Genomic DNA, 27,343 nt, shown 5'->3' on the forward strand with positions numbered 1-27,343 from the left:
AAGGATGGATCCATGGACTCATGCCGTTTACATCAAATCCTGACTCTGCCATCAGCATGACGCAACAGGAACCAGGATTTGTCGGACCAGGCGATTTTTTTCCACTCCTCAATTGACCGGTGATCGTGTGCTCACTGGAGCCGCTACTTCTTGTTTGTAGCGGATCGGAGTGGAACCCGGTGTGGTCGTCTGCTGCAATATCCCATCCATGACAAGGATCAACGACTTGTGCGTTCCGAGATGCCATTCTGCACACCACTGTTGTACTGCGTTATTTACCTGTTTGTGGCCCGCCTGTTAGCTTGCACGGTTCTTGCCATTCTACTTCGACCTCTCATCAACGAGCTGTTTTCGCCCACAGGCCTGCCCCTGACTGGATGTTTTTTGTTTCTTGCAACATTCTCGGTAATACCTAGAAAAGCCCAGGAGGCCGGCCGTTTCTGAGATACTGGAATCGGCGTGCCTGGCATAGACAATCATACCACGCTCAAAATCGCTTAGGCCACTCGTTTTGCCCATTCTAACGTTCAATCGAATAGTAACTGAATGCATCAATGCCTGTCTGCCTGCTTTATATAGCAAGCTACGGCCACTGAGTATAACAAACATTAGGAACACCTTCCTAATATTGAGTTGCACCTCCCCCCTTTTGTCCACAGAACGGGCATGGACTCTACAAGGTGTTGAAAGCGTTCCACAGGGATGCTGGCCCATGTTGACTCCAATGCTTCCCACAATTGTGTCAAGTTGGCTAGATGTCCTTTAGGTGCTGGACCATTCTTGATACACACAGTAAAAACTGTTGAGCGTGAAAAATCCAGCAGCATTGCAGTTCTTGACACAAACTGGTGCGCCTGGCACCTACTACCATACCCTGTTCAAAGGCACTTAAATATTTTGTCTTGCCTATTCACCCTCTGAATGGCACACATACACAATCCATTTCTCAATTGTCTCAAGGCTTAAAAGTCCTTCTTTAACCCATCTTCTCCCCTTCATCGACACTAATTTAAATGGATTCAACAAATTACGTCAATAAGAGATTATCGCTTTCACCTGGATTCACCTGGTCAGTCTATGTCATGGAAATAGCAGGTGTCCTTAATGTTTTGTACACTCAGTGTATAGTACCTTCAGAGTAGAGTAGGTGTAGGGGTAATGGTAGGCGAAGTAGCAGACATCGTCCTTGTGGTTGAAGGTCATGCTGAACGTCATTGTGTAGTAGGACTTCCCCTTCTGACCTCCTGCCGCTATCGAGCTCCTGGAGAAGTGGTTTCTGGGTAAAGGGAGGTTGAAAAGTTCACAAATGCTTGATACAATAACAAACAGAAACCAACAAACAAAGTCACATTCATGACACCAGGACCTACCAAAGTGACCAACAAGTAAGGTATTTGATGGCCCTGTTCAAATACCTTCCTTCCTTCCTCGATTGCTTGGGGTAAACACAGATCAGGAAGTTATTGGATAAGAGAAAGCAAGGTTACCTTCCCTATTACAACCAATTTAGATCGGTGGTTACTTCAAGGAACAGGTCAGACGGAAGTATGCATTTTAGAAGTTTTGGAACGGGGCTTGTTTCTCCTGACAGGTGCACTACTTGTCCGGTGGGCTGTGTCCTACTGACTCTGCTCGCGGGGTAAAGTAGGACAATCACACCTACTTGTAGTAACAGATGTCCGTTCCGGTGCGAACCCAACGGGGCCTGCCACTAATTGCCTCCTGAACAGAATACATCAGCACCTGCATACCTGCAAAACAGTACATGCAGTCAATTTACTAAGGAGATGTTAATTATATACACACACACACCACATACTGAATTAGCATATCTATCTAAACACAGCAGCTTTGCTACACATCCAAGGCTAAATAATGCAACAAAAAATGACCAAGGCAGTCAGACGCTCACCGTAGTTGAACTGGCTGTTGGACTTTTCACAGTTGATGATGTTGAAGCGATAGGGGGCCCCCACGCGCATGCCGCTCACCTCAAAGTAGAACCACTGGTGGTAGTGGTTACTGTTGATGTCAGAGTTTAGGACCAGGTCGTACTCAAACCTGGAACACACGCAGATCACATCAGCTCAACCTTTAGGCAAACCAAATGGGCCACACGTGTGGGCACGGGAGACAAAGTTGAATATAACAAATACTTCATGAAAAACGCATTTATTTTGATGTTGTTCCCAGTTTACCTAACAATGGGACATAATACTCACTTTCTGACTTGAATAGCTTTCCTCAGGTTGCCAGACTCAAACTGAGAGTTGAACTTCAGAGATTCACCGTCATCAATCACCGGGCAACTGAAACAACAGGCACCCGCACCGTGAGACACACAGACACCCACACACAGACACCCACACCAAGTTTCCTGGACTGAAGATGATGACGTTCACCTCTGTATGTCCAAGTCGTAGACCACTTTATCAAGGATGTCATTGGGGTGGATCAGCCTCTCAATGTCCTGGAAGATCTTAGTCCTGTAGGGGGGCAGAGGACTGAGTGACATCATCATCACACAGCGGCAGCAGGGGAGAGCACTAACAGAACACACTAACCCTTCACTTTGACTCCACACTACCTTGAGCCACCCGACTACCGGAAATAAGTCCTTTCCAGTTGAAAGAGGTGACACAAGGAGACATTGAGCGATTTGACTGATTCCAGCTACTGGTCCAGTTCTCTTAATCTCAAACAGGGGGGAGAGGGAGTGCAAAACAGACACATTGCTGTCGTACCTAGATCAGCGTCTAGGGGTCTCACCTCTGCACGCCATAGACCCTCTCCAGGATGTGTTCTCGGAAGGTGGGCGCAACGTGGCCAAAGTAGTCTGGGTAGGCCACCTCTGAGTACTGTGGCACAGAGCGTGTGCTCTTCACCATCTCCACGTACAGGTCAGGGTCGTGGAGCGGCAGGAGCAACGCCGTGTCCGGCACCTCCAGCACCGCCCCCTCGCCTCCCTCCTCCTCTGCCCACTCCTCTGCTAACGTCTCTTCTGCCCCGCCCCCTTGCCGGGCAGCCACACCCCCAGCCAGCAGGGGAGGTTGTCTATAGTGCCTGTTGACCCCTCCTCCTCCACACCCTGCCCCGCTCTGAGGCCCAGCCCCCTCCAGGGCCACCCGCTCCATCCCCTGCACAAGCTCCTGCTCTAGCCCTGGCTGTGGTCGGATTTGGCTGTGGTCACAGCAGCCATCTTGGTCCTTGGTGATATTGATGGTGTCCAGGGTATGGACTGGGGCCGGGGTGGGGCCTGGTGCCAGAGGAGATGCTTCAGGGTGGGGTTTTTCGCCTTTGGCCAGGTGGCATTCCTCCTGGAGGGGAGCGGCAGTTGGGTATTTCGGGGGCAGGGCCTGGGCGGTGGGAACGATGATGGGGCGTTGAGACTTTGGAGCTGCCGGGGTGGCCGTCACCCCGCTCTTTGGATTATCAAAGTTAAATCTCTGCAGACACACAAAGGAGATTGAACTTTAGGATGACAGGCAGCTTTCTGATCACTTACCAGTGTGGTCCCCTCATGAAAAACACACATCTGTATGTTTTACAGTGTTTTCCCTAGGATTTTTTTCAGCAGCGGCGGCAAAGTTAGCGTGGGATTGGCATGGTAGTGGGCATGGCCAATGGTGAACATTTTTAAGAGCATCGTCTTGGCCGCAGACAACCTTCTGCTGTTTTAAAGATTATTTCCTGCAATTCTACACCTTATGCCATGGCTTATGCCGGAGTGACTCAAACATTATAACAAAATCAATGGGGGCCCCCATGCAATAACATTTTTTGAATTTTGATCATTAGTTCTCAAAGATGATCCTAATTGAAAAATATATAGCTCCTTTATGTTTTCGACATACTTTATTTCTGGTTTAAATGAAAAGATTTTACCATCCCAAAATGATTTTTAAAAAGTGTAAAAAAAGATAGAACTATCTATCCATCACACACAGTACCAGTCAAAAGTTTGGACACACCTACTCATTCAAGGGTTTTTCTTTATTTTAACTATTTCCTTGTAGAATAATAGTGAAGACATCAAAACTACAAAATAACACATATAGAATCATGTAGCAACCAAAAAACTAAATATGTTTAGTTGTTCAAAGTAGCCACCCTTTGCCTCGATGACAGCTTTGCACGTTTTTGGCATTCTCTCAACCAGCTTCACGAGGTAGTCACCTGGAATGCATTTCAATTAACAGGTGTGCCTAGTTAATTTGAGGAATGTATTTCCTTCTTAATGCGTTTGAGCCAATCAGTTGTGTTGTGACAAGGTAGGGGGGTATAGAGAAAAAACCAAGTACATATTATGGCAAGAACAGCTCAAATAAGCAAAGAGAAATGAAAATATCAAGAACTTCTTCAAGTACAGTCGCAAAAACCATCAAGAGCTATGATGAAACTGGCTCTCATGACGACCACCACAGGAAAGGAAGACCCAGAGTTACCTCTGCTGCAGAGGTTGTTTCCACCGTGAAGCATGGAGAAGGTGGTGTGATGGTGCTTTGCTGGTGACACAGTCAGTGATTTATTTAGAATTCAAGGCACACTTAACCAGCATGGCTATCACAGCATTCTGCAGCGATACGCCATCCCATCTGGTTTGCGCTTAGCGGGACTATCATTTGTTTTTCAACAGGACAATGACCCAACACACCTCCAGGATGTGTAAGGGCTATTTGACCAAGAAGGAGAGTGATGGAGTCCTGCATCAGATGACCTGGCCTCCACAATCACCCGACCTCAACCTAATTGAGATGGTTTGGGATGAGTTGGGCCACAGAGTGATGGAAAAGCAGCCAACAAGTGCTCAGCATGTGGGAACTCCTTCAAGACTGTTGGAAAAGCATTACAGGTGAAGCTAGCGGAGAGAATGCCAAGAGTGTGCAAAGCTGTCATCAAGGCAAAGGGTGGCTACTTTGAAGAATCTAAACTGTAAAATATATTATTATTTGTTGAACACTTTTTTAGTTACTACATGATTCCATGTGTGTTATTTCATAGTTATGTCTTCACTATTATTCTACAATGTATAAAATAGTAAAAAATAAAAACCCTGGAATGAGTAGGTGTGTCCAAACTTTTGACTGATACTGTATATATATATATATATATATATATTTTAAATAATATATTTTGGAGTGGTGGCAATGAATATAGGGGAATCACTGGTTTTAAGATGGAATATTACAATATTGATCTGATTTATTGATGTTGAAGATTCAACTAAAGAAACAAAAGGGTGTCCTGCATTACCTGGAAATCCTCGGAGAGCTCCAGAAAGAATCTCTCATAGACCTTCAGCTCCTCAAACGGCCTGCTATGGGTCTCTTTGGGTCGCAGTTTATTGATGTCCGTTTCTATGTCATCATTCTGCAAGGGGAGAACACATCATCAGACACCTAAATAAGCAGGAGCTGGATCTCAATGGAAAAAAAGTGTATTCAAATGTTCTCATTCTAACTTCAGAGAGAGAGAATGTGGACAGAGAGCAGCTGTGGCGGTGGTCAGTAGTGGTTGTGGTCACACTGTTGGTCTGGTCACTGCAGTGTCACCTGTCCTGTGGTCATTTTGCGGTCAGTCAAACAAGGTGTGGTTTAAGTGAAAAGGCTGTGGTCATGGTTACTGTACCCTGGGGTGGTGGTCCTTATCCTCCTCCTCGTTCTCTGTGTCGTTCTCGGTCTCAACGTCGTCGTTGTCATCGCTCTCGTCCACCACGTCATCCACTGGCAACCACACACAAGGACACAGGCAAGATTGGGCTCAATTCCAGTTCTATTCAGTATTCAGTGAATTCAGGATTCAATGAATCCAGGAAGTAAACTGACATTCTTCTCAGAGAAGCATTGAGGACAATTGAAATTGGAATTATAATTTCAGTTTACAAGATCAAGGCGTAACCGGACTGGTTACAGGGTCTAGGGTGAGTTTCCAAAAAACATAAACAACTTTTTTTTTTAAATACTTTAGCACTAAAATAATCTTAAATCCAATGGTAAATGATCCCAATGCTAAATATGATCTCTCTGATTTTAGCGAAACTCAGCCAAGATTGGTTGGTTGGATTGTGCACTAGATGAGAGGAGAGGTGATTGCAGGGTCATTCCATGTCATTTCAGCAAGCTTCGCCCACCCCACCATCTCAGATTGTTCTGAAATGGATTCCACAGCAACATTATTTTGTTGAAATATAATTTGATCTTCGAGAAATTAAGATAATTGACTGCACCCAAATTAGCCCTTTTAATTTACAGGATTCGCATAATATTCAATAAATATAGTAACCTAAAAAACAAATTGGAACAAACTTCCTCCGACCAATGAGTAAAACATGAGGAATCCCCCCCAAAATAGTCAAAAGTCACCCACGGATCCTTCACACCACTCCCACCACAAAGGCCAAAATCCTCTTTCTTGTGCTTTTTGAGGTGGAACGACCATGCAGGCAACTGTGAGAATAAGCAGCCAGAAATGAGATGAGGAGAAAGATAGAGAACATCTGGCATCTTGATTGGGCAGCCTGCACATGGCTTAAAGAGCGAGGTGACATCAATGAACAACAGTCAGTAGAGTGAAAGTTCTTAAGTTAAGAGTTGCTTAATGTAAGAGAGACTGTATTCCACCGTGTTAGTAGTGTGATACTAGACTGAGGAGTGTGACTCAGTAGCGGTTAGGCTACTACTTATTGTGACAAGTCTTACCCTATGGGGGCTTTGGTGTAGAACTGGTATATGGGTCTTCCTGAAAGGGACATGTGTGGTGGAGCGTGTGAGTAAACTGTGTGCAATGACCATTGGGGTGATCTAAGTGGCTCGCAAGCATTGCGAGTGTAGTATGCGTGTGAGCCTCACCCCCCAGGGGCTGGTTGTAGAGCTGAGCGACGGGCCCTCCTGCCGGTACGTGGGGCAGCTGGTGGTGGAAGACACTCTTGATAGTGGGCAGTGGGAGGCGGTTCTTGGGGAAGCACTTCCTCATGATAAGGCTGGAGGTGTTGATCAGAGGGTCCAGAGTCCTAACCGGAAGGCACTCCTAACAACACATCACCATCATTACTACTGATCGTCCTCCTCACCGTCATCAGATTCATTATCCACCATCAGTGTTGGTGTAAATGTAAAAGGTGAGACTCGAGGTGAGGGTGTTGTGACCCCGAACCCCCGTCGCCGGGAGTATGTGGTCCAGAGTCGAACTTAGACCGCTATACCAGACTCCGGCACAACCTTTTTGGGAGTTTTGTCACCGTACTCACAGTGGAGGTGTTGTAGAGGATTCTCATCCCGTCAGCGTCGATAAAGGCCTTGCGGCCCAGCTTGATGTTGGTGATGTTCTTCAGGCAGCCCAGGACGCCCTTGCGGATCAGCATGTGGCGGTGGCGCGTGTCGTTGCGGTGCCAGTCCTGGTAGATGTACAGCAGGACGGGCACATGGGCCCGGTCCACCGCCCGCCGGGCATTCGTCTCTGAGGGAGGGTTGGATGGATGAAGAGGAGGGAGAAAGAGGGATTGGGAGGGTGATGGAGAGAGGAAGGGAAGGATGAAGGGATGGATAGAGTGAGCGAGCGGGGGAGGGAAGGACACACTGGTTGGTAAATCGGCACAGACAATAGCACTGTTACTGAAAAACCATGACATTGTCCTTAGACACTGCAGAGACAGAGAGCGCGAAAAAAAAGTACTTACTGGATTTGAGCAGGGCCCCCAGTGTGTCCAGGGATACTCTGTTAAGTAAAAGACATCCAGAGAAAAGGGGTCAAAAACAGACACGCACACGCACACACACACACACACACACACACACACACACACACACACACACACACACACACACTTACTTCAGCAGACTGGTGTTCTTTTTGCTGTAGGGTCCGATGATTTTGAACATGAGCTCCAGCACTCCATTCTTCCCCAGGGACACAGCATTCACAGCTGAAGACAGACAAACTGAACCTCAGTGCCCTCAACAATAACACCATATAGGAGTTGGCAATAGTTGAGGCTACACTAGAGTAGGTTAGGGACTGTCAGTCAGATGTATGGTTCCTATAGCAACAATATTTTTTTTACACCTGTAACTGACATTTCCTGCAATCTAGTGCCAAAGATCGCCTCTTTTTATATATATATATATATATATATACCAAACATTAGGGGCACCATCCAATTTTTGAGTTGCTCATTCACCCTCTGAGTGGTGTACCTACTTAATGTCTCAATTGTCTCAAGGCTTAAAAATCCTTCATCTACACTTCTCTTAATGTTTTGTAAACTCTGTGTGTATATATAGTGGTGCAGCCAGTCCACAATGCACAGCGCCTCTCTTACATTCTTTGTGGAGAACCCTGCCTATGAAAACAGTATGTTAGGTTAATAACTGTCTGTCAAATGTATGGTTCTGTTCAGGGGTCTCCCCCCCTTTTAAAAAGGTTGTGCTGCCGAGTACAGCCGGGGTCTAGTGACCTCCTTTGGTATTTTATTTGTATGTTTTTTGCAATTTCTTGAACACCTGTAACTGCCATTTCCTACAATCTAGAGCAAAACATTTCATATATATAAAAAAAAGAAATATATAAATAACAATACACACACACACACTACATGACCAAAAGTATGTGGACACCTGCTCGTCAAACATCTCATTCCAAAATCATGGGCATTAATATGGAGTTGGTCCCCCCTTTGCTGCTATAACAGCCTCCACTCTTCTGGGAAGGCTTTCTACTAGATGTTGGAACATTGCTGCTGGGACTTGCTTCCATTCAGCAACAAGAGCATTAGTGAGGTCGGGCACTGATGTTGGGCGATTAGGCCTGGCTCACAGTCTACGTTCCAATTCATCCCAAAGGTGTTTAATGGATTTGAGGTCAGGGCTCTGTGCAGGCCAATCAAGTTCTTCCACACAGATCTCAACAAACCATTTCTGTATGGACCTCGCTTTCTGCACAGGGGTATTGTCATGCTGAAACAGGAAAGGGCCTTCCCCAAACTGTTGCTACAAAGTTGGAAGTACAGAATCGTCTACAATGTCATTGTATGCTGTAGCGTTCAGATTTCCCTTTACTGGAACTAAGGGGCCTAGTCCGAACCATGAAAAAACAGCCCCAGACCATTATTCTTCCTCCACCAAACTTTACCGTTGGCACTACGCATTGGGGGAGGTAGCGTTCTCTTGGCATCCGCCAAACCCAGATTCAACCGTCGGACAGCTAGATGGTGATCCGTGATTCATCACGCCGGAGAACACGTTTCCACTGCTCCAGAGTCCAATGGCGGTGAGCTTTACACCACTCCAGCTGACTCTTGGCATTGTGCATGGTGATCAAGATCTTGTGTGCGGCTGCTTGACCATAGAAAACCACTTCATGAAGCTCCCGACAAACAGTTCTTGTGCTGATGTTGCTCCCAGAGGCAGTTTGGAACTCGGTAGCGAGTGTTACAAATGAGGAGAGACGATATTTACGCGCTTCAGCCCTCAGCTGTCCCGTTCTGTGACCTTGTGTGGCCTACCACTTTGCGTCTGAGCCGTTGTTTCTCCTAGACGTTTCCACTCATTTAGCCCGTTTGGGATGCTCTGGATCGACGAGTACGACAGCTCCCACCAATATCCAGCAACTTTGCACAGCCATTGAAGAGTGAGACAACATCCCACAGACCACAATCAACAGCCTGCTCAACTCTATGTGAAGGAGATGTGTCGAGCTGCATGAGGCAAATGGTGGTCACACCAGATACTGACTGGTTTTCTGATCCACGCCCAAACTTTTTCTTTAAGGTACAGTTGAAGTCAGAAGTTTACATACACTTAGGTTGGAGTCATTAAAACTCGTTTTTCAACCACTCCACACATTTCTTGTAAACAAACTATAGTTTTGGCAAGTCGGTTAGGACATGTACTTTGTGCATGACACAAGTAACTTTTCCAACAATTGCTTACAAACAGATTATTTCACTGTATCACAATTCCAGTGGGTCAGAAATGTTACATGCACTAAGTTGACTGTGCCTTTAAACAGCTTCGAAAATTCCAGAAAATGATGTCATGGTTTTAGAAGCTTCTGATAGGGTAATTGACATGATTTGAGTCAATTGGAGGTGTACCTGTGGATGTATTCCAAGACCTACCTTCAAACTCAGTGCCTCTTTGCTTGACATCATGGGAAAATCAAACGAAATCAGCCAAGACCTCAGAAGGAAAAAAAATTGTAGACCTCCACAAGTCTGGTTCATCCTTGGGAGCAATTTCCAAACGCCTGAAGGTACCACGTTCATCTGTACAAACAATAGTATGCAAGTATAAACACCATGGGATCACGCAGCCATCATACCGCTCAGGAAGGAGACACGTTCTGTCTCCTAGAGATGAACGTACTTTGGTACAAAAAGTGTAAATCAATCCCAGAACAACAGCAAAGGACCTTGTGAAGATGCTGGAGGAAACAGGTACAAAAGTATCTATATCCACAGTAAAACGAGTCCTATATCGACATAACCTGAAAGGCCACTCAGGAAGGAAGAGGCCACTGCTCCAACATGGCCACAAAAAAGCCAGACTATGGTTTGCAACTGCACATGAGGACAAAAATCGTACTTTCTGGAGCACGTGGGTGGCAGCATCATGTTGTGGGGGTGCTTTGCTGCAGGAGGGACTGGTGCACTTCACAAAATAGATGGCATCAAGAGGAAGAACAATTATGTGGATATATTGAAGCAACATCAAGACATCAGTCAGGAAGTTAAAGCTTGGTCGCAAATGAGTCTTCCAAATGGACAATGACACCAAGCATACTTCCAAAGTTGTGGCAAAATGGCTTAAGGACAACATAGTCAAGGTATTGGAGTGGCCATCACAAAGCCCTGACCTCAATCCTATAGAAAATTTGTGGACAGAACTGAAAAAGCGTGTGTGAGCAAGGAGGCCTACAAACCTGACTCAGTTACACCAGCTCTGTCAGGAGGAATGGGCCAAAATTCACCCAACTTATTGTGGAAAGCTTGTGGAAGGCTACCCGAAACGTTTGACCCAAGTTAAACAATTTAAAGGCAATGCTACCAAAAACTAATTGAGTGTATGTAAACTTCTGACCCACTGGGAATGTGATGAAAGAAATAAAAGCTGAAATAAATCACTCTCTACTATTATTTTGACATTTCACATTCTTAAAATAAAGTGGTGATCCTAACTGACCTAAGACAGGGAATTTTTATTAGGATTAAATGTCAGGAATTGTGAAAAACTGAGTTTAAATGTATTTGGCTAAGGTGTATGTAAACTTCTGACTTCAACTGTATCTGTGACCAACAGATCCATATCTGTATTCCCAGTCATGTGAAATCAATAGATTAGAGCCTAATGAATTGATTTAAATTGACTGATTTCCTAATATGAACTGTAACTCAGTAAAATATTTGAAATTGTCGCATGTTGCGTTCATATTTTTGTTCAGTATATAGTGGGGCAGCCAGTACATAACGTGGCGACGCGCTTATCATACATTCTTTGCGGAGAACCCTGCCCATGGCAACAACAGGCTAGGTTAGTAATTGTCTGTCAGATTTGTTTCCTATGTCTACAGTAGGTTAAGTTAGTAACTGTCCGTCAGACTGCTGGTTCCTACTGTAATGGAAGGTCAGTCCAGTAAGTGTGGGTCAGACTTACAGTTGGAGGAGTAGACCCGTAGGACCTGCAGGCAGGGCAGCAGCAGCTTGTGGTTCTGCAGGTTCTGTTTGAGCAGGTTCACAGTGACGTTTAGAGCTCCGTTCAGACGGGCTTTCACACCAAACTTCCTGTCTGGAAAAAGAGAGACGGAGGGAGTGTGCATGCGAGAATTGGTCTGTTTGTGGTAGGGATTATGGTAGAAGTTTGAATGACTATGTTAGGGCTCTTGTTACAGCGGTAGAGTGTGTGTATGTGGTACCTTTTGGTCCAACCTTGGCCAGGAGTGAGTGGAGCTGCAGCATGAGCTCCTCGCTGGGGGGAGACTCTTTACTGCCACTGAGGACTAGCTGCAGCAGGATGCCTGTGCCCCCCTTGGACACAAACACACCAACCCTGCGCCCCCCACCTGGGACACACACACACACACACACACACACACACACACACACACACACACACACACACCTATCATTAACACAGCTTCCACAAATTTACAAATAACCATCTCAGTTTCCACAAGTAAATCAATCGCCACAGTTTTACACTGGCAGCCCAATTCTAATTAGTCTTCTGACCAATCACATTCAACCTTTTCACATCAGATCTTTTTCAGGGCTGACCTGGTTGGTCGAAAAATATCAGAATTGGGCTGCCTGTGTAAACACAGCCTAACAAACCACCACTTCAGTCACACCATCTACCCAATCAAAGCACTGTTTCCACCCAAGACAATCTGATACTCATCAAATCAGTGAGCAAGACACTGTCAAACAGGAAACCGTTAGTTTCCATTATCCAAGTAAAGAGCGGTTACCACTTACCCACAGTTAACAGCTCATTCAGAATGTACAGAATGTTCAGGATAGTTTGCAGATCCTGTGTGTTCTATCAAAAACAGAGAGCATGGATATTACCAACGCATACCAACACAAAATAACATGTGAGCAATGACAAACACATTCGTACGTGTGCACACACATAGAATGGGGCTGCTAAACTACCGGTAACTTTGGTAATTATAATATATGCCATTTAACAGATGATTTTATCCAAAGCGACATACAGTCGTGCGTGCATACATTTTACATACGGGTGGTCCCAGGAATCGAATCCGCAATGCTCTACCAATTGAGCTACAGAGGACCACAGGTCATCAATGGTAACTTTGGTAATTTATACTTTAAAAAATGTATTCATATAAAGTATATTTTCTTTATATCTGTGTCCATATTGTCCATGAGTTTCTAGTGAATAGACCATATGGTTTTAGAGAAAATAACCTCGTTAATGAAAAAAAAGCATCTAATCAACAATGGCATTATTTTTTGACTAATTCCGCAAATCTTCCATCTATTTTCTTTTTTGATACCAACTCGGTTCTCGGGACCCCAAGGAGTGCACATTTAGTTTTCCCCCTAACACTACACAGCTGATTCAAATGATCAAAAGCTTGAATATGAGTTGATTATTTGAATCAGCTGTGTAGTGCTAGGGCAAAAACCAAGACTCGTTTTTGGGAAACCCTCTTTTACAACAAAGACATGTAAAATAATTCAAAGTGTGTAAAAATAGAAAGAATATTTTATGCCGAAACCCTCATTATAAACATTAAGTTGATGGGTTATATTTAGGATTATGCTTTACAGCTTTGTCATTATATTTTTTTCATGTATATATTTTACATGTGATAGGGTACACAGAGGGCCAGAGAATTAGACACATGATAATGTGAAGTACCCAAAAAGGCCACCTATATGTCATGTGATAAATTCCATTAAATCCTTGAAAGTTACCAAAATTCTGGTATACTGGTAAACTTTGAAAGTTACCAGTAATATTCCCTCTTTTGCAACCCTAAGACAAACAAACAGCCATTCATGCACATTGATTTTAATGCAGGAAAACTGAAATCCGTTTGACCAAATTTCTACCAGCATGCCATCTGTGCAACTGGAGGGGGGGAAAAAAATCCAGATCACCTTTATTCCACACACAGAGATGCATACAAAGCTCTCCCTCGCCATCCATTAGGCAAATCTGACCATAACTCTATCTTCCAGAGTTCTGCTTACAATAAAAAAAAATCTAACAGGAAGTATCAGTGAGACGCTCATTTCAGAAGTGGTCCGATGAAGCGCATGCTAAGCTACAGGACTGTTTTGCTAGCACGACTCCGGGATTCATCCAATGGCATTGAGGAGTTTACTACATCCGTCATCGGCTTCATTAACATGCATCGACGACGACGTCCCCACAGCGACCGTACGTACATATCCCAACCAGAACCAATGGATTACAGCTGTGGACACCAACCGGTCAATCGCGATCGACTGGTTGATCTCCAAGGCATTCCTAGTTGATCACCAAACATTTCTGTAAAAAAGACAATGATAAAGCCTTGCATTCCAATTGTTTTTATTTGATTTGTGCTGTTGGTGGTAGGTGCACTTGATTCAGCAGCCCTAGTGCTGTTGGTGGTAGGTGCACTTGATTCAGCAGCCCTAGAACCAGGAAGGCAAAGTGTTCCCATATTGAAGGTAGAACTCTGGCTACCTGACAGGCCCAGAGGGCAAATGAAGTGCACTTATAGGCCTACCGCTGGCCAATCAGATAGCTCAGATCAACGTGTCTGCACTGTTTCCTCACGCCATAGACTGTGAAAAGAAGCCTCAAACACACAGGAGTTAACAATATAAGATTGCAAAACTTTTAAAACCATAACTAGAGAGAGACTCAAGGAATCAACGTTTTTATGAGTAAGTTCATGTTACAAGTTGTTATTCAGCCCTGTGAACACTTTTTTAGAAGCCATGCGTGTTCTCCCTCCACTCACGGTACAACCAGCACCGCAGCTGCAATGAATGCGTACAGAAAAGTGTTCTGATAAGCTTGTGTTATTATTAGCGGCTTGTGTCTTTTTAATATGGAGGAATATTTCACTTTCTCTGGTCATAGGAGTAACAACATGAATTGGTGCACGAGGCAGAAATGAGGTAGAAATAATGCAGTGTTTCGCCATCAGCTGGAAGACCGTGTCCCCTTTTCTCAGCGGAGGGAGGGAAAGAGGAGGGACGGTGAGTCGGGTAAGAGGCAGCCTCACCGCTGCTCCCTCCCTCCCCTCAGACTGAACATCAGATGCAGGCCACCAGTCCAGAAAAAAAAAAATAGAAAAGGAAATGCTCACTCAGCTGTTTCTCACAAGTAATACAACAAATTCTATATTACCAGTGTGATCATATACCTAAAAAATGTAGAAATATAATTTCAAAATGGTCGGCGAAGAACAACATTGGCTGGGCAATTCAAGTATAGCCAACATGCAGTGATAATGTATTCGGCTTATAACCTACTGCACAAACCTCATTGCTACAAAAGTGTTTTTAATTGGTTAATGTTGCATAGGCTCACGTTTTTTAAGCCCTGTTTAAGCCCTCGGTCTGCATTTTGACTCAGAAAGTGATCGTGACTCAGAAAAGGTTGGTGACCACTGGATTACAGGCAACATCTGCATTGAGCTAAAGGCTAGAGCTAGCGCTTTCAAGGAGCGGGACACTAACCCGGACGCTTATAAGAAATCCCCCTACGCCCTCGGACGAACAATCAAACAGGAACTAGCGTCAATACAGGACTAAGATCGAATGCTACTACACCGGCTCTGAAGCTCGTCGGATGTGGCAGGGCTTGCAAACTATCACGGATTACAAAGGCGAAACCCAGCCACGAGCTGCCCAGTGACACGAGCCTACCATACAAGCTATGCTCGCCTTCTATGCTCGCTTCGAGGCAAGCGATTGATCTCTCATCAAATGATTTATAAGTGCATGGGGAGAATAACGAGATGGCGAGATATAAAATCCATTGCTGAAACCAAGTGTGTGCCATGTAAACTGCATCTCGGGGAAGACTATTAGTTCCATTACTTTTAGGACACCATGACGTTGATAGTCCTTGTTATACGTGAGTTGTACCCTTTTCACACTACTGAGCCGAGCAGAGGCGAGCGTACCGTACCGTTCCGGCCTGGTTACACATCCACCACAGTTGCTGGAACCCTGCTAAAAATATCAGATCCAGCTCAGTTTGGTTTGGGTCGGCACGATAGTGTGAAATGGCTACTCAACGATATTCCTTTTCATTAATGTGCTGGTCTCCTTATGCCCTCTGCTTATGATGTTGTGGTATTGTACAGTAGCAGTAGTGGAATGTGGCGTTACAGTAGTGCACAAAAAAAATTGCCCTATGGCTTCATTTACACAGGCAGCCCAATTCAGATTTTTTGCCTAATTATTGGCAAAAGAGCTGATCTGATTGGTCAAAAGACCAACCGTTCAGAATTAGGCTGCCTGTGTAAATGCAACCCAAGTGACATGTGTGCTCGATTTCTGGGACTATATTAACATCATAGTGGAACAGGATGTGAACTCACCTCTAAGGTCGCCAGGATGACCTCCATGCCACTGGAGCCCTTGGACATGATCTCCTTCCGTGTCTTCTCTGAAACACAGAGGGACTTAAGTTACATTACATTTCCCTTCGCTATGTTAGTGTTAATAGGCTACTATAGCACAAGTAATGACTAGCCTAGTTATAAGGTCATCATATCGTTGTCATTTTTACCATGCTATTTCTTAACTAAATAGCAGAATTCCTGATTTTAAAGTGAAAGTGAGTACTGTATAAACAAATATAAATAGCATGTATAGTACATTAAACGTTTCAAAACATGAGCCCTGCAGCTCTCCATTTACAGAAAATGTGAAATCCATTTGCTGCTGCTGTAGAAGAGTGAAACATACTCCTCTCTTAGAGAAAGAGGGCTCTGCCTCTCTCTCAGTCTGACCCCCAACCCCCATTACTACCCCTCGTTTCTCTCCTTTTAGTGTTTTCCTCAGGGGCGTAATTTACAGGAGGGACAGGGCGGATAGATTTCCCAATTATTAGAAAGAGGCAAAATGTTCCTCCCCAATGATTCGTTGAAGTCAAAAATACGCCACTGCCTGCCACAGGTTCTCTCTGAAACAGTCTTACCACATGGATGGACACAAAACTCCCGCAAACTTCCCGCGACAGCTCCTCAACAATTAGTAAAAATACAAAGGGGACTTGCCCATCACAGAAAATGACCACATCAATCTGTCTCGCTTACACACGCGCACGCACAAAAAGAGCACTAAAAACCAACATAGAGCAAACTCAAACACCAACTCAACGAGGTCCGGAGCCCGCTGCTCCGGACCTCGTTTTACCTTATCATTAATTGCACCCACCTGGTGTCCTAGGTCTAAAATCGGTTCCTGATTAGAGAGGAACAAAGAAAACATGCAGTGGAACTGGCTTAGAGGGCCAGGGTTGAGTTTGAGGGCCCTAGTAGAAACTAACAGAAATAACACAAAGTCCAGGAAAGCAAACAAAATATAACTCAGTCAGCAGCACCCAGGGCAGCTCATATCCCATGAAATAGAGACCTATTGCTGGTGTGGATGCTGGCCACACCACCCAGGCCAGTAGAGGTTTGATGGAGTGTTTGATTGAGCAGACCTAATGAACAAAACAATAGCTCACCGTTGACCCTCAAAACCAAAACAACATAAGTTTGGTCATTTCCATGTAAAAGGACCCATGAGCACCAACATGTGAAGTTCATAGGACCATGTCAAATGTGGTGTCAAATGAAAGTTAAGAGTCTATATGTTTGAGAAATTAAGGCATATATACATTTTTCAACCATTTTCATCCTAAAATTTGGGATAAGCAAATGCTTTGATTTCTGGTCAAACAGATGGAAAAGGGGTCTTAGAAAACATCTACCAGAAAAAGTATTCAAAAAAGGTATTACAAATGCATCAAAACACAATAAAGTTGAAGTTAAGATCCTTGCCAACTAATATCAACATTTATATTGAATGTTACAGAAATTATATGCCTTCTGTAAGTTTAAGAAATATTGTCTTGCCATTCTGTTACAAAAACACTTATATTGAAGATATTTTCTCATTTCTCTCATTCATGAGGGAGGATAATGAAAGTTCACAGAAGTAACAAGGTAGACCTACCAATTATGTAATTGTTTTTACTGATAACAATTTGGTTTATGATTTAAGTCTTTTAAAACGTGTCATTCCGTAACAGAACGTCAACAACAAAAAATCTGTAACAGAATGACTGCAATTGAATTGGCTACAACAGGAAATGATAGTCACAAACCAGTTGGGTCACCTGCTACTGTCCTCCCTTCCACTGGCATACTGTTATGTTCAAAATCTGAACTCGTGAGGGGCCGCAGTTGCTCGCGGGCCTGCGTTTAAGGGCAACAACTACCCAGTATTATGGTATCCATGTTGTGTTATCTACACAAGCACTATCCAATACAAGGGTTTTAATTGGTTATTGAGGTTTTCTGAAGCAAAATAGAATATAGTGGGCTTTACACTATTTATTTACTTTTATTGTCTGGCAAGGTGAACCGTAAACACTGTCTTCAGAAACCAGTTCAACTTTTGGCAACTTTATTTTATTTGTAGAGTAGCGGTTTTAGTTTTGCCAGTACGAGATATACAGAGTCCAGAGAAACCTTTGTTCCTTTAGACAGTAACTTCACAAACCGCTCAAAGTCGTAGCTACCTGTAGTAGATCTGCACCACAGTTGCTGCATGGCGCTGCAGTACAGTAGTACTCTTCCTTCGTACCCCAGTATGTAAATGAGTGTCAGACAACTGCTTGACAACACTTTTTAAAAAGAAACTCAGAAGTGACCCCACTTCCCAATTTCAGAACACTATCTTTACTATTTAAGTTCTGGTCAAATCACCCCCCTCGTTATACACAAATGTTCCTCACGAGGGCGGCTATTCAACACCCTAAAATTGTCACTTTCTATACTTTGCCGAAATTACACAAGAAATGTTACAAAACCTCCTGGGCGCCCTATTGTAGCGGGCATTGATGGAGTAACGGCCCTTTTATCGACTTTCGTTGACTCATATTAGATCACTTGCAGAACAGCTCCTGTCCTTTGTAAAGGACAGCAGCAGTATGGTCTCTAATATTGAATCTCTTGATTCTCTCCCTGAGAATACTTTGTTAGTAACTTTGACGTTGAGTCGTTAAACATGAATGTTCCTCACGAGGGCGGTATTGAAGCCATGGACCATTTTCTTATGCAACCTGACCCTAACATGCTGACCAGACACATACATGTTATTCAATCATTGCACCCACACTGCTCGCGAGCGTCTGCATGGCCAGGCGCCAAAATAGAACTTGGTTCTATTTGTGAAGCTTGACGGACTGCAAGTCCTGCCTCTCCCATCTGCTCATTGGTTTTTAGGAGCATATACCCACGTGCCATCTCCTCATTGGTTTATAGGAACATATACCCACGTGCCATCTCCTCATTGGTTTATAAGAACATATACCCACGTGCCATCTCCTCATTGGTTTATAGGAACATATACCCACGTGCCATCTCCTCATTGGTTTTTAGGAACATATACCCACGTGCCATCTCCTCATTGGTTTATAGGAACATATACCCACGTGCCATCTCCTCATTGGTTTTTAGGAACATATACCCACGTGCCATCTCCTCATTGGTTTATAGGAACATATACCCACGTGCCATCTCCTCATTGGTTTTTAGGAACATATACCCACGTGCCATCTCCTCATTGGTTTTTAGGAGCATATACCCACGTGCCATCTCCTCATTGGTTTATAGGAGCATATACCCACGTGCCATCTCCTCATTGGTTTTTAGGAACATATACCCACGTGCCATCTCCTCATTGGTTTATAGGAGCATATACCCACGTGCCATCTCCTCATTGGTTTATAGGAGCATATACCCACGTGCCATCTCCTCATTGGTTTATAGGAGCATATACCCACGTGCCATCTCCTCATTGGTTTATAGGAGCATATAACCACGTGCCATCTCCTCATTGGTTTTTAGGAACATATACCCACGTGCCATCTGCTCATTGGTTTTTAGGAGCATATACCCACGTGCCATCTCCTCATAGGTTTTTAGAAGCATATAACCACGTGCCATCTCCTCATTGGTTTTTAGGAACATATACCCACGTGCCATCTCCTCATTGGTTTTTAAGAGCATATACCCACGTGCCATCTGGAGGTTCACACTCCAGTCAGTTGTGCTAATCCACCTTAAAGTTGGTTGCCAACTGCTATATAAAGTCCGAAGAAGAAGAAGCCTGAAGGAGGAGAGATCAATAGAAACAAACTCGGTTTAACTTTTATCTGTGGATTCATTGTTGGAGTAAAGGACCTTGTGCATTTCAGGTAAAATAACAACCCAATGTTTATATCCCAGGACAAATTAGCTAGCAACAGCAATAAATGCCATAAATGTTTCATGCTTTTCGATCTGTCCTCAAATTAATATAATTGGTTCAGAGTTTCAACCTGCGTGTTCTGATCGCATCTGGTGTGGGGAGACAAAATCAACAGTCAAGGACAGTCTCGCAAAAAGATGCATTCTTGCGTTCTTAGTACCCGCTATTCAAAGTGCTCGGAACAAATTAAGGGAATCGTTCAAACATCGGCACATCCTAAGATCCGATGATAGTAATGTGTTTTCAGAAGCTCCTTTGGTCGTATTCTCGCAGGGCAGAAATCTCAGAGATCAATTGGTAAACTGATTTACCACCCCCAAATACCCCAGCACAACGTCTATTTACGCCTCTACTGGATGGAAACTACTAGTGTAATGGCTGTGCTCAATGCAATGGCACTTACAAAATGTAGATCCTTCAAAAGACACCCATACAGGGAAACAGATCCCAATCAAAGGTGTTATCACCTGCTCCACTGAGGCAGTTATTTATCTTATTTAAAAAAAAAATGTGGGTAAAACGAAGAGTGAATTAAAAGTACGAATCTCTGAGCATCGTAGCACCATTAGGTGCAAAAACTCGACGTAACCAGTTGTGGCCCACTTTTTGGAAACTAACCACTATTTCATCCCTACGTTATATCGGCATCGAACACGTCACCCTCCCTAGGAGAGGGGGTGACCTTGACAATTTATTGTTAAAATGAGAGGTTGCCTGGATCTTTAATTTAAAGACTCTTGCTCCCTTCAGTCTCAACGTAGACTTTGATCTGAAGCCGTTCTTGTGAATATAGTGATTTTGCTATCCATTGTAAATGTTTGTAGGCCTATGTACAGTCGTGGCCAAAAGTTTTTAGAATGACACAAATATTAATTTTCACAAAGTCTGCTGCCTCAGTTTGTATGATGGCAATTTGCATATACTCCAGAATGTTATGAAGAGTGATCAGATGAATTGCAATTAATTGCAAAGTCCCTCTTTGCCATGCAAATGAACTGAATCCCCAAAAAACATTTCCACTGCATTTCAGCCCTGCCACAAAATGACCAGCTGACATCATGTCAATGATTCTCTCGTTAACACATGTGTGAGTGTTGACGAGGACAAGGCTGGAGATCACTCTGTCATGCTGATTGAGTTCGAATAACAGACTGGAAGCTTCAAAAGGAGGGTGGTGCTTGGAATCATTTTTCTTCCTCAACCATGGTTACCTGCAAGGAAACACCTGCCATCATCATTGCTTTACACAAAAAGGGCTTCACAGGCAAGGATATTGCTGCCAGTAAGATTGCACCTAAATCAAACATTTAATCGGATCATCAAGAACTTCAAGGAGAGCAGTTCAATTGTTGTAAAGAAGGCTTCAGGGCGCCCAAGAAAGTCCAGCAAGCGCCAGGACTGTCTCCTAAAGTTGATTCAGCTGCGTGATCGGGGCACCACCAGTACAGAGCTTGCTCAGGAATGGCAGCAGGCAGGTGTGAGTGCATCTGCACACACAGTGAGGCAAAGACTTGGAGGATGGCCTGGTGTCAAGAAGGGCAGCAAAGAAGCCACTTCTCTCCAGGAAAAACATCAGGGACAGACTGACATTCTGTAAACGGTACAGGGATTGGACTGCTGAGGACTGGGGTAAAGTCATTTTCTCTGATGAATCCCCTTTCCGATTGTTTGGGGCATCCAGTAAAAAGCTTGTCCGGAGAAGACAAGGTGAGCGCTACCATCAGTCCTGTGTCATGCCAACAGTAAAGCATCCTGAGACCATTCATGTGTGGGGTTGCTTCTCAGCCAAGGGAGTGGGCTCACTCACAATTTTGCCTAAGAACACAGCCATGAATAAAGAATGGTACCAACACATCCTCCGAGAGCAACTTCTCCCAACCATCCAGGAACAGTTTGGTGATGAGCAATGCCTTTTCCAGCATGATGGAGCACCTTCTCATAAGGCTAAAGTGATAACTAAATGGCTCGGGGAACAAAACATAGATATTTTTGAGTCCATGGCCAGGAAACTCCCCAGACCTTAATCCCATTGAGAACTTGTGGTCAATCCTCAAGAGGTGGGTGGACAAACAAAAACCCACAAATTCTAACAAACTCCAAGCATTGACTATGAAAGAATGGGCTGCCATCAGTCAGAATATGGCCCAGAAGTTAAATGACAGCATGCCAGGGCGGATTACAGAGGTCTTGAAAAAAGAAGGGTCAACACTGCAAGTATTGACTCTTTGCATCAACTTCATGTAATTGTCAATAAAAGCCTTTGACACTTATGAAATGCTTGTAATTATACTTCAGTATTCCATAGTAACATCTGACAAAAATATCTAAAGACACTGAAGCAGCAAACTTTGTGAAAAGTTTGAGAATGTATGTGTCATTCTCAAAACGTTTTGGCCACGATTGTAGACAAATTGAATCTATGATCGTATACTATTCATTCATTTTTTTAATATGTTCTATTTATATCTGTAAATTAACCAATGATATCAAGCCACACCCAGCCATGATTAGACACCTGTGTGTGTCCTTTGAAACTATGTAAACTAGTGACCTGCAGTGTTTGTCATTATACCCTGATGAAGACAGCTTGTCTGTGAAAACGCTGGTTATTAGATTATTAACTTATTGCATCTGAGCTCCTAGAGTGTGCGGCTCTCTTTTTCTTTTTCAACGATCCCGATACAGCCGAGTACAAGGATGCTAATCGCCCCCAAGCCCAACCACCAGACCAGGACGGGACACAGCTCGTAGCACCTCCCCCTGCACTCTAAGGCACTGTGGCGTGTGACCAATCCTAGAAGGTTACTACACTACCCAGCCTCCCCTCTTCACTCCACCTACTCAGCATTCAAGCAGCCCAGACAGACAGACGGACGGGGCAGACCAGGCTGCGTTCCAGCCAGGTGCCCTCCTATACAGACAGCAAGTACGAGGCCCAGGCGCGGAGAGAAAGACAGAGGAGGCAGTTGCCCTGTTGCGTCCGTGCGTCTGATACTGCAGCAGTCATTATTCTCTTCCTCCCTCTCTCCTATCGGGGACTGTACATGATGACTGTGTGGACGTCTCCCAAATGGGGCTGGCTGTGACAGGATGTGGCCGGAGCCCGAGCCCGATTAGAGCTGTAGTGTGCCGTGAGTGCAGGGTTTAGGAGGACCATAGAGATTATATCTCTGCAAGAGGGACGTTCCACCGAGAGAGAGAGAGAGAGAGAGAGAGAGAGAGCTCACATTTCAGCCCGCACCACCGCTTTGAGACAGCATTTCCTCTCTAGAAGACTGGATTTCCATAATAAAAACATACTGTGTTTGTGGGTGAAAACCTATTTGAGCAACAACCAAATGTATAATGTGATGATCTCTAATGATTCCGAAAGAGCAGATCAATGACCTCTACTGCCAATATCAGACATTGGAAAGTATGTCCTGCCCATTATATAAACTAAAAAAAAACTGGTGTAAAGCAAAATTGAGCTACGGGCTAAAAGCCAAGTTTTGCTAACAGGCTATGAGCTTAGAACGAAGAACGATCTAGCCAAGTTAGTTACTTATCTAGCTCAGATCAGCAATCTGAAGCTTGGCGTGACAAACCAATATGTTTGTGTCTGAATGCTGATCTTGAAGTGTTCTTCAATCAATGTTGATGTCCAGTTCACTTGTTTCCATTTGGTGAGACAACATTTTTCACCACTTTAATTTCCATGGCTGATAAAAAATCGTTTTCTCATGCCCTCTCATTTCTGCAGCAGACAGTGAGCAATATGTTTGGAACATTGAATCCCAATAAAAACGCAGTATAGAATCGCAATACATACAGAATTGTAAATCAATAGTGTAACATAACAAAAAATACTTTGAAGTTCTACTTAAAAGGAAAGATACACCCATTTTGAATGTTATTTTGTAGATCTCCAAGCGATGTTCTAACGATTCCTGGGGGTAATTTCATGTGCATCTGAGCTATTGCAGTTCAAGCAGGCAGAAACAGAACCGGTATGATGCAAAACTTATCATACCAACTGAATTTCTGCCTGCTTTAATGGTGAATAGTTCAGATACACACGAAAACACCCCAAGAATCAATAGAACATCAGTCAGATGCACAAAAACAACACAACATTTAAAATGGGTGAATCTTTCCTTTAGGTCGTTTTTTGGGTATCTGTACCTACTATTTATATTTGACTACTTTTACTCCACTACATTTCTAAAAAAAATATGTACCATTTACTCCCATATATTTCCCTTGACACCCAAAAGTACTTGTTACATTTCGAATGCTCAGGCAGGACAGCAAAATGGTCTAAAATCAATATAACATGTTGTAATCCCTACTGCCTCTGATTGGTGGACTCACTAAACACAAATATTGCGTTTTTAAACTATGTCTGACTGTTGGAGTGTGCCCATGGCTGTCCATAAATTAAAAGAACAAGAAAATTGTGCTGTCATGTCTGCTTAACATAAGGAATTTGATGTATAGCATTTGCTTTTACAATTTACTCAAGTATGACAATTGAGTAGTTTTCCCACCACTCAACAAAGCACATTTAAAACTAGATACTTTAAAACTTTCACTCAAGTAGTAGTAGTATTTTACTGGGTCTCACTTTTACTGGAGTCATTTTTTATATTTGGGTAGCCTATCTTTACTTCTACTCAACTATGACAATTGAGTACCTTTTCCACCACTGATCGTGATACATATAGAATCGCAATACATATCGTATGAGCACCTAAGTATCATGAGAATATTGTATCGTGAGGTTCCCGGCCCTAAATACGATGGACCTTGTATTAAACTCTAGAAGACCTTGACTTTGCCGATGATCTGGCGGTTTTATAACACACACACACACACACACACACACACACACACACACACACACACACACACACACACAACTAGGGTACAAGAAGAAGAAAAAAGAGATAGAAGCAAGTCGGACTGGTTAACTGCAAGACAGCTCTTTCCCATCAACGCAGCAAAGGCAGTCAAAAAAAATCAAGTAACAATACTTGGATTTGACACACAGTTTTACATACCTAGGGAGCACCATTGCATTATACCTACACGCATAGACATCTGCACTAGGATCAAGAAAGCCCAAACAACCTTCAAAGTTCAAACAAATCGGGGAGGTCAAGACAATACAGCACAAAGAGAACTCAAAACCTAACAGAACTGTGTCCTGACAACACTTCTATGCCTACATGGTTACGAGTACTGAAAAATGGCTGAACTAAACCCTTCACCCAACTTGGCGCCAAATAATCATGAACGTCATCTTTTGTGCGAACACTATCGAACACCCCCTTCCTCAGACAAACAAAGCAGGACGCTACGGACACAATACTCAAAGGATGCCGCTTGAGCTGGATTGGAGGCGTTCAAGGAAGAACACAGACCCCATTCCAAGAGAAGAGCTGTCCACTGGTCTCCAGAAGGAAGGCCCAACACAACATGGCAGAAAACCATCGAGACGGAGCTCCAACAACATCTGCCTTAGAGTTGGGGTACATAACAGAGGAGAAGATAGCTAAGACAGCCTTCGGTTGCTGCCATATGCGCCAGCTGGCATAACAGGGGTGAGTGAGTGAATCATGTGTGCATAATACTGAAAGTAATGACAGTAATACTGTAATGGGTTTGAGGCGATGTGCAGCCAGGAGAAGAATACAAATAATGTTGAAGTGTTACAGGCAGTTGTTGGGGCTTGGCGGTGCAGGTGAAATATTAATGCAGCCACAAAGAAGGTATATGAAAGTAGAGATCAGGGTTCTCCCCAGGATTTTTAAACAAGATGGTGCTGCTGAGTACGGGAAGGATGGAGCCCATATCCTGCAATCTAGAGCAAAAGAAATACCCGATTAGGGTGTGATGCCTGGCCTTAAATGAGTGGCGCAGCCAGTCCACAAGGTGGCGCAGCTCCACACTTAAATTCTTTGAGGAGAAGCCTGAATATGTTGAGCAGAGACACAAGTGCCTCAACAAAGACATGCGTTAAGATGTCTGTGATACAGATGTGATAGGGTGCAGCTATGATAAGACTGTATTGCCAGCAATTATTCAGCGCAAGAAAGATGCTGTGAAATTCCACCGGAGCAGACTGGCAAAATATGCGCAGCTTATGCGCCGTTTACTTGCCAAAATCTTAAATTATAACCAGCTATAACAAGACACAGGCGCTTGTTGGATTCTCAGTGTTTAACAGTGCATTAGGAAAGAATCATTTTCAACATTTTGTTACGTTATAGCCTTATTCTAAAAACTATACACAATACATTTGTTTCCTCATCTATCTACTCACAATATCCCATAATGACAAAGCGAAAACAGGTTTTTAGAATTTTTAGCAAATGTATTAAAAATAAAAAACAGAAATATCTTATTTACATAAGTATTAAGACCCTTTGCTATGAGATTCAAATTGAGCTCAGGTGCATCCTGTTTCCATTGATCATTCTTGAGATGTTTCTACAACTTGTTTGGAGTCAACCTGTGGTAAATTCAATTGATTGGATATGATTTGGAAAGGCACAAACCTGACTATATAAAGGTCCCAAAGTTGATAGTGCATGTTAGAGCAAAAACCAAACCATGAGGTCCAAGGAATTGTCTGTAGAGCTCCGAGACAGGATTGTGTCGAGGCACAGATCCGAGGAAGGGTACCAAAACATTTCTGCAGCATTGAAGGTCCCCAAGAACACAGTGGCCTCCATCATTCTTAAATGGAAGAAGTTTGGAACCACCAAGACTCTTCCTAGAGCTGGCCTCCCAGCCAAACTGAGCAATCAGGGGTCACTCTGACAGAGCTCCAGAGTTCCTCTGTGGAGATGGGAGAACTTTTCTACAGCGCTAAACCAATCAGGCCTTCATGGTAGCGTGGCCAGACGGAAGCCACTCCTCAGTAAAAAGGTACATGACAGCCCACTTTAAGTTTGCCAAAAGGCACCTAAAAGGACTCTCAGACCATGAGAAACAAGATTCTCTGATCTGATGAAACCAAGATTGGCATTCAGGCGAAAGAGTTCAGTCATCACGTCTGGAGGAAACCTGGCACCATCCCTATGGTGAATAATGGTGGGGGCAGCATCATGCTGTGAGGATGTTTTTCAGTGGCAGGGACTGGGACTAGTCAGGATCGAGGGAAAGATGAACGGACCTCAGACTGGGGGGGGGGGGGTTCACCTTCCAACAGGACAACGACCCTAAGCACACAGCCAAGACAACGCAGGAGTGGCTTCAGGACAAGTCTCTGAATGTCCTTGAGTGGCCCAGCCAGAGCTCAGACTTGAACACCGATCAAACATCTCTGGAGAGACCTGAAAATAGCTGTGCAGC

General features: G+C 43.8%; 1 protein-coding gene across 6 annotated transcripts in view; it reads right to left on the reverse strand.

Annotated features, from left to right (window-relative positions):
* LOC106580090 (cytosolic carboxypeptidase 1) overlaps nucleotides 1–27,343 on the reverse strand; it is a 44,079-nt gene that overhangs the window by 10,385 nt on the left and 6,351 nt on the right. For 5 of the 6 annotated variants that reach the window (XM_014160726.2, XM_014160727.2, XM_045702979.1 and 2 more), the window contains exons 4-19: nucleotides 16,075–16,142; nucleotides 12,470–12,533; nucleotides 11,908–12,054; nucleotides 11,649–11,780; nucleotides 7,828–7,921; nucleotides 7,676–7,713; nucleotides 7,247–7,455; nucleotides 6,849–7,026; nucleotides 5,629–5,723; nucleotides 5,254–5,370; nucleotides 2,770–3,446; nucleotides 2,403–2,504; nucleotides 2,223–2,309; nucleotides 1,913–2,061; nucleotides 1,664–1,751; nucleotides 1,132–1,276 (exon numbers count right to left, since the gene is read on the reverse strand). In XM_014160726.2, coding sequence (XP_014016201.1) covers nucleotides 1,132–1,276; nucleotides 1,664–1,751; nucleotides 1,913–2,061; nucleotides 2,223–2,309; nucleotides 2,403–2,504; nucleotides 2,770–3,446; nucleotides 5,254–5,370; nucleotides 5,629–5,723; nucleotides 6,849–7,026; nucleotides 7,247–7,455; nucleotides 7,676–7,713; nucleotides 7,828–7,921; nucleotides 11,649–11,780; nucleotides 11,908–12,054; nucleotides 12,470–12,533; nucleotides 16,075–16,142 — 2,390 coding nt within the window. The remainder of the gene's footprint in view (nucleotides 1–1,131; nucleotides 1,277–1,663; nucleotides 1,752–1,912; nucleotides 2,062–2,222; nucleotides 2,310–2,402; nucleotides 2,505–2,769; nucleotides 3,447–5,253; nucleotides 5,371–5,628; nucleotides 5,724–6,848; nucleotides 7,027–7,246; nucleotides 7,456–7,675; nucleotides 7,714–7,827; nucleotides 7,922–11,648; nucleotides 11,781–11,907; nucleotides 12,055–12,469; nucleotides 12,534–16,074; nucleotides 16,143–27,343) is intronic. The other variant, XM_045702980.1, reaches the window with a different exon arrangement.

The sequence above is a fragment of the Salmo salar genome, chromosome ssa20 (assembly GCF_905237065.1).
Source record: "Salmo salar chromosome ssa20, Ssal_v3.1, whole genome shotgun sequence".
NCBI lineage: Eukaryota > Metazoa > Chordata > Actinopteri > Salmoniformes > Salmonidae > Salmo > Salmo salar.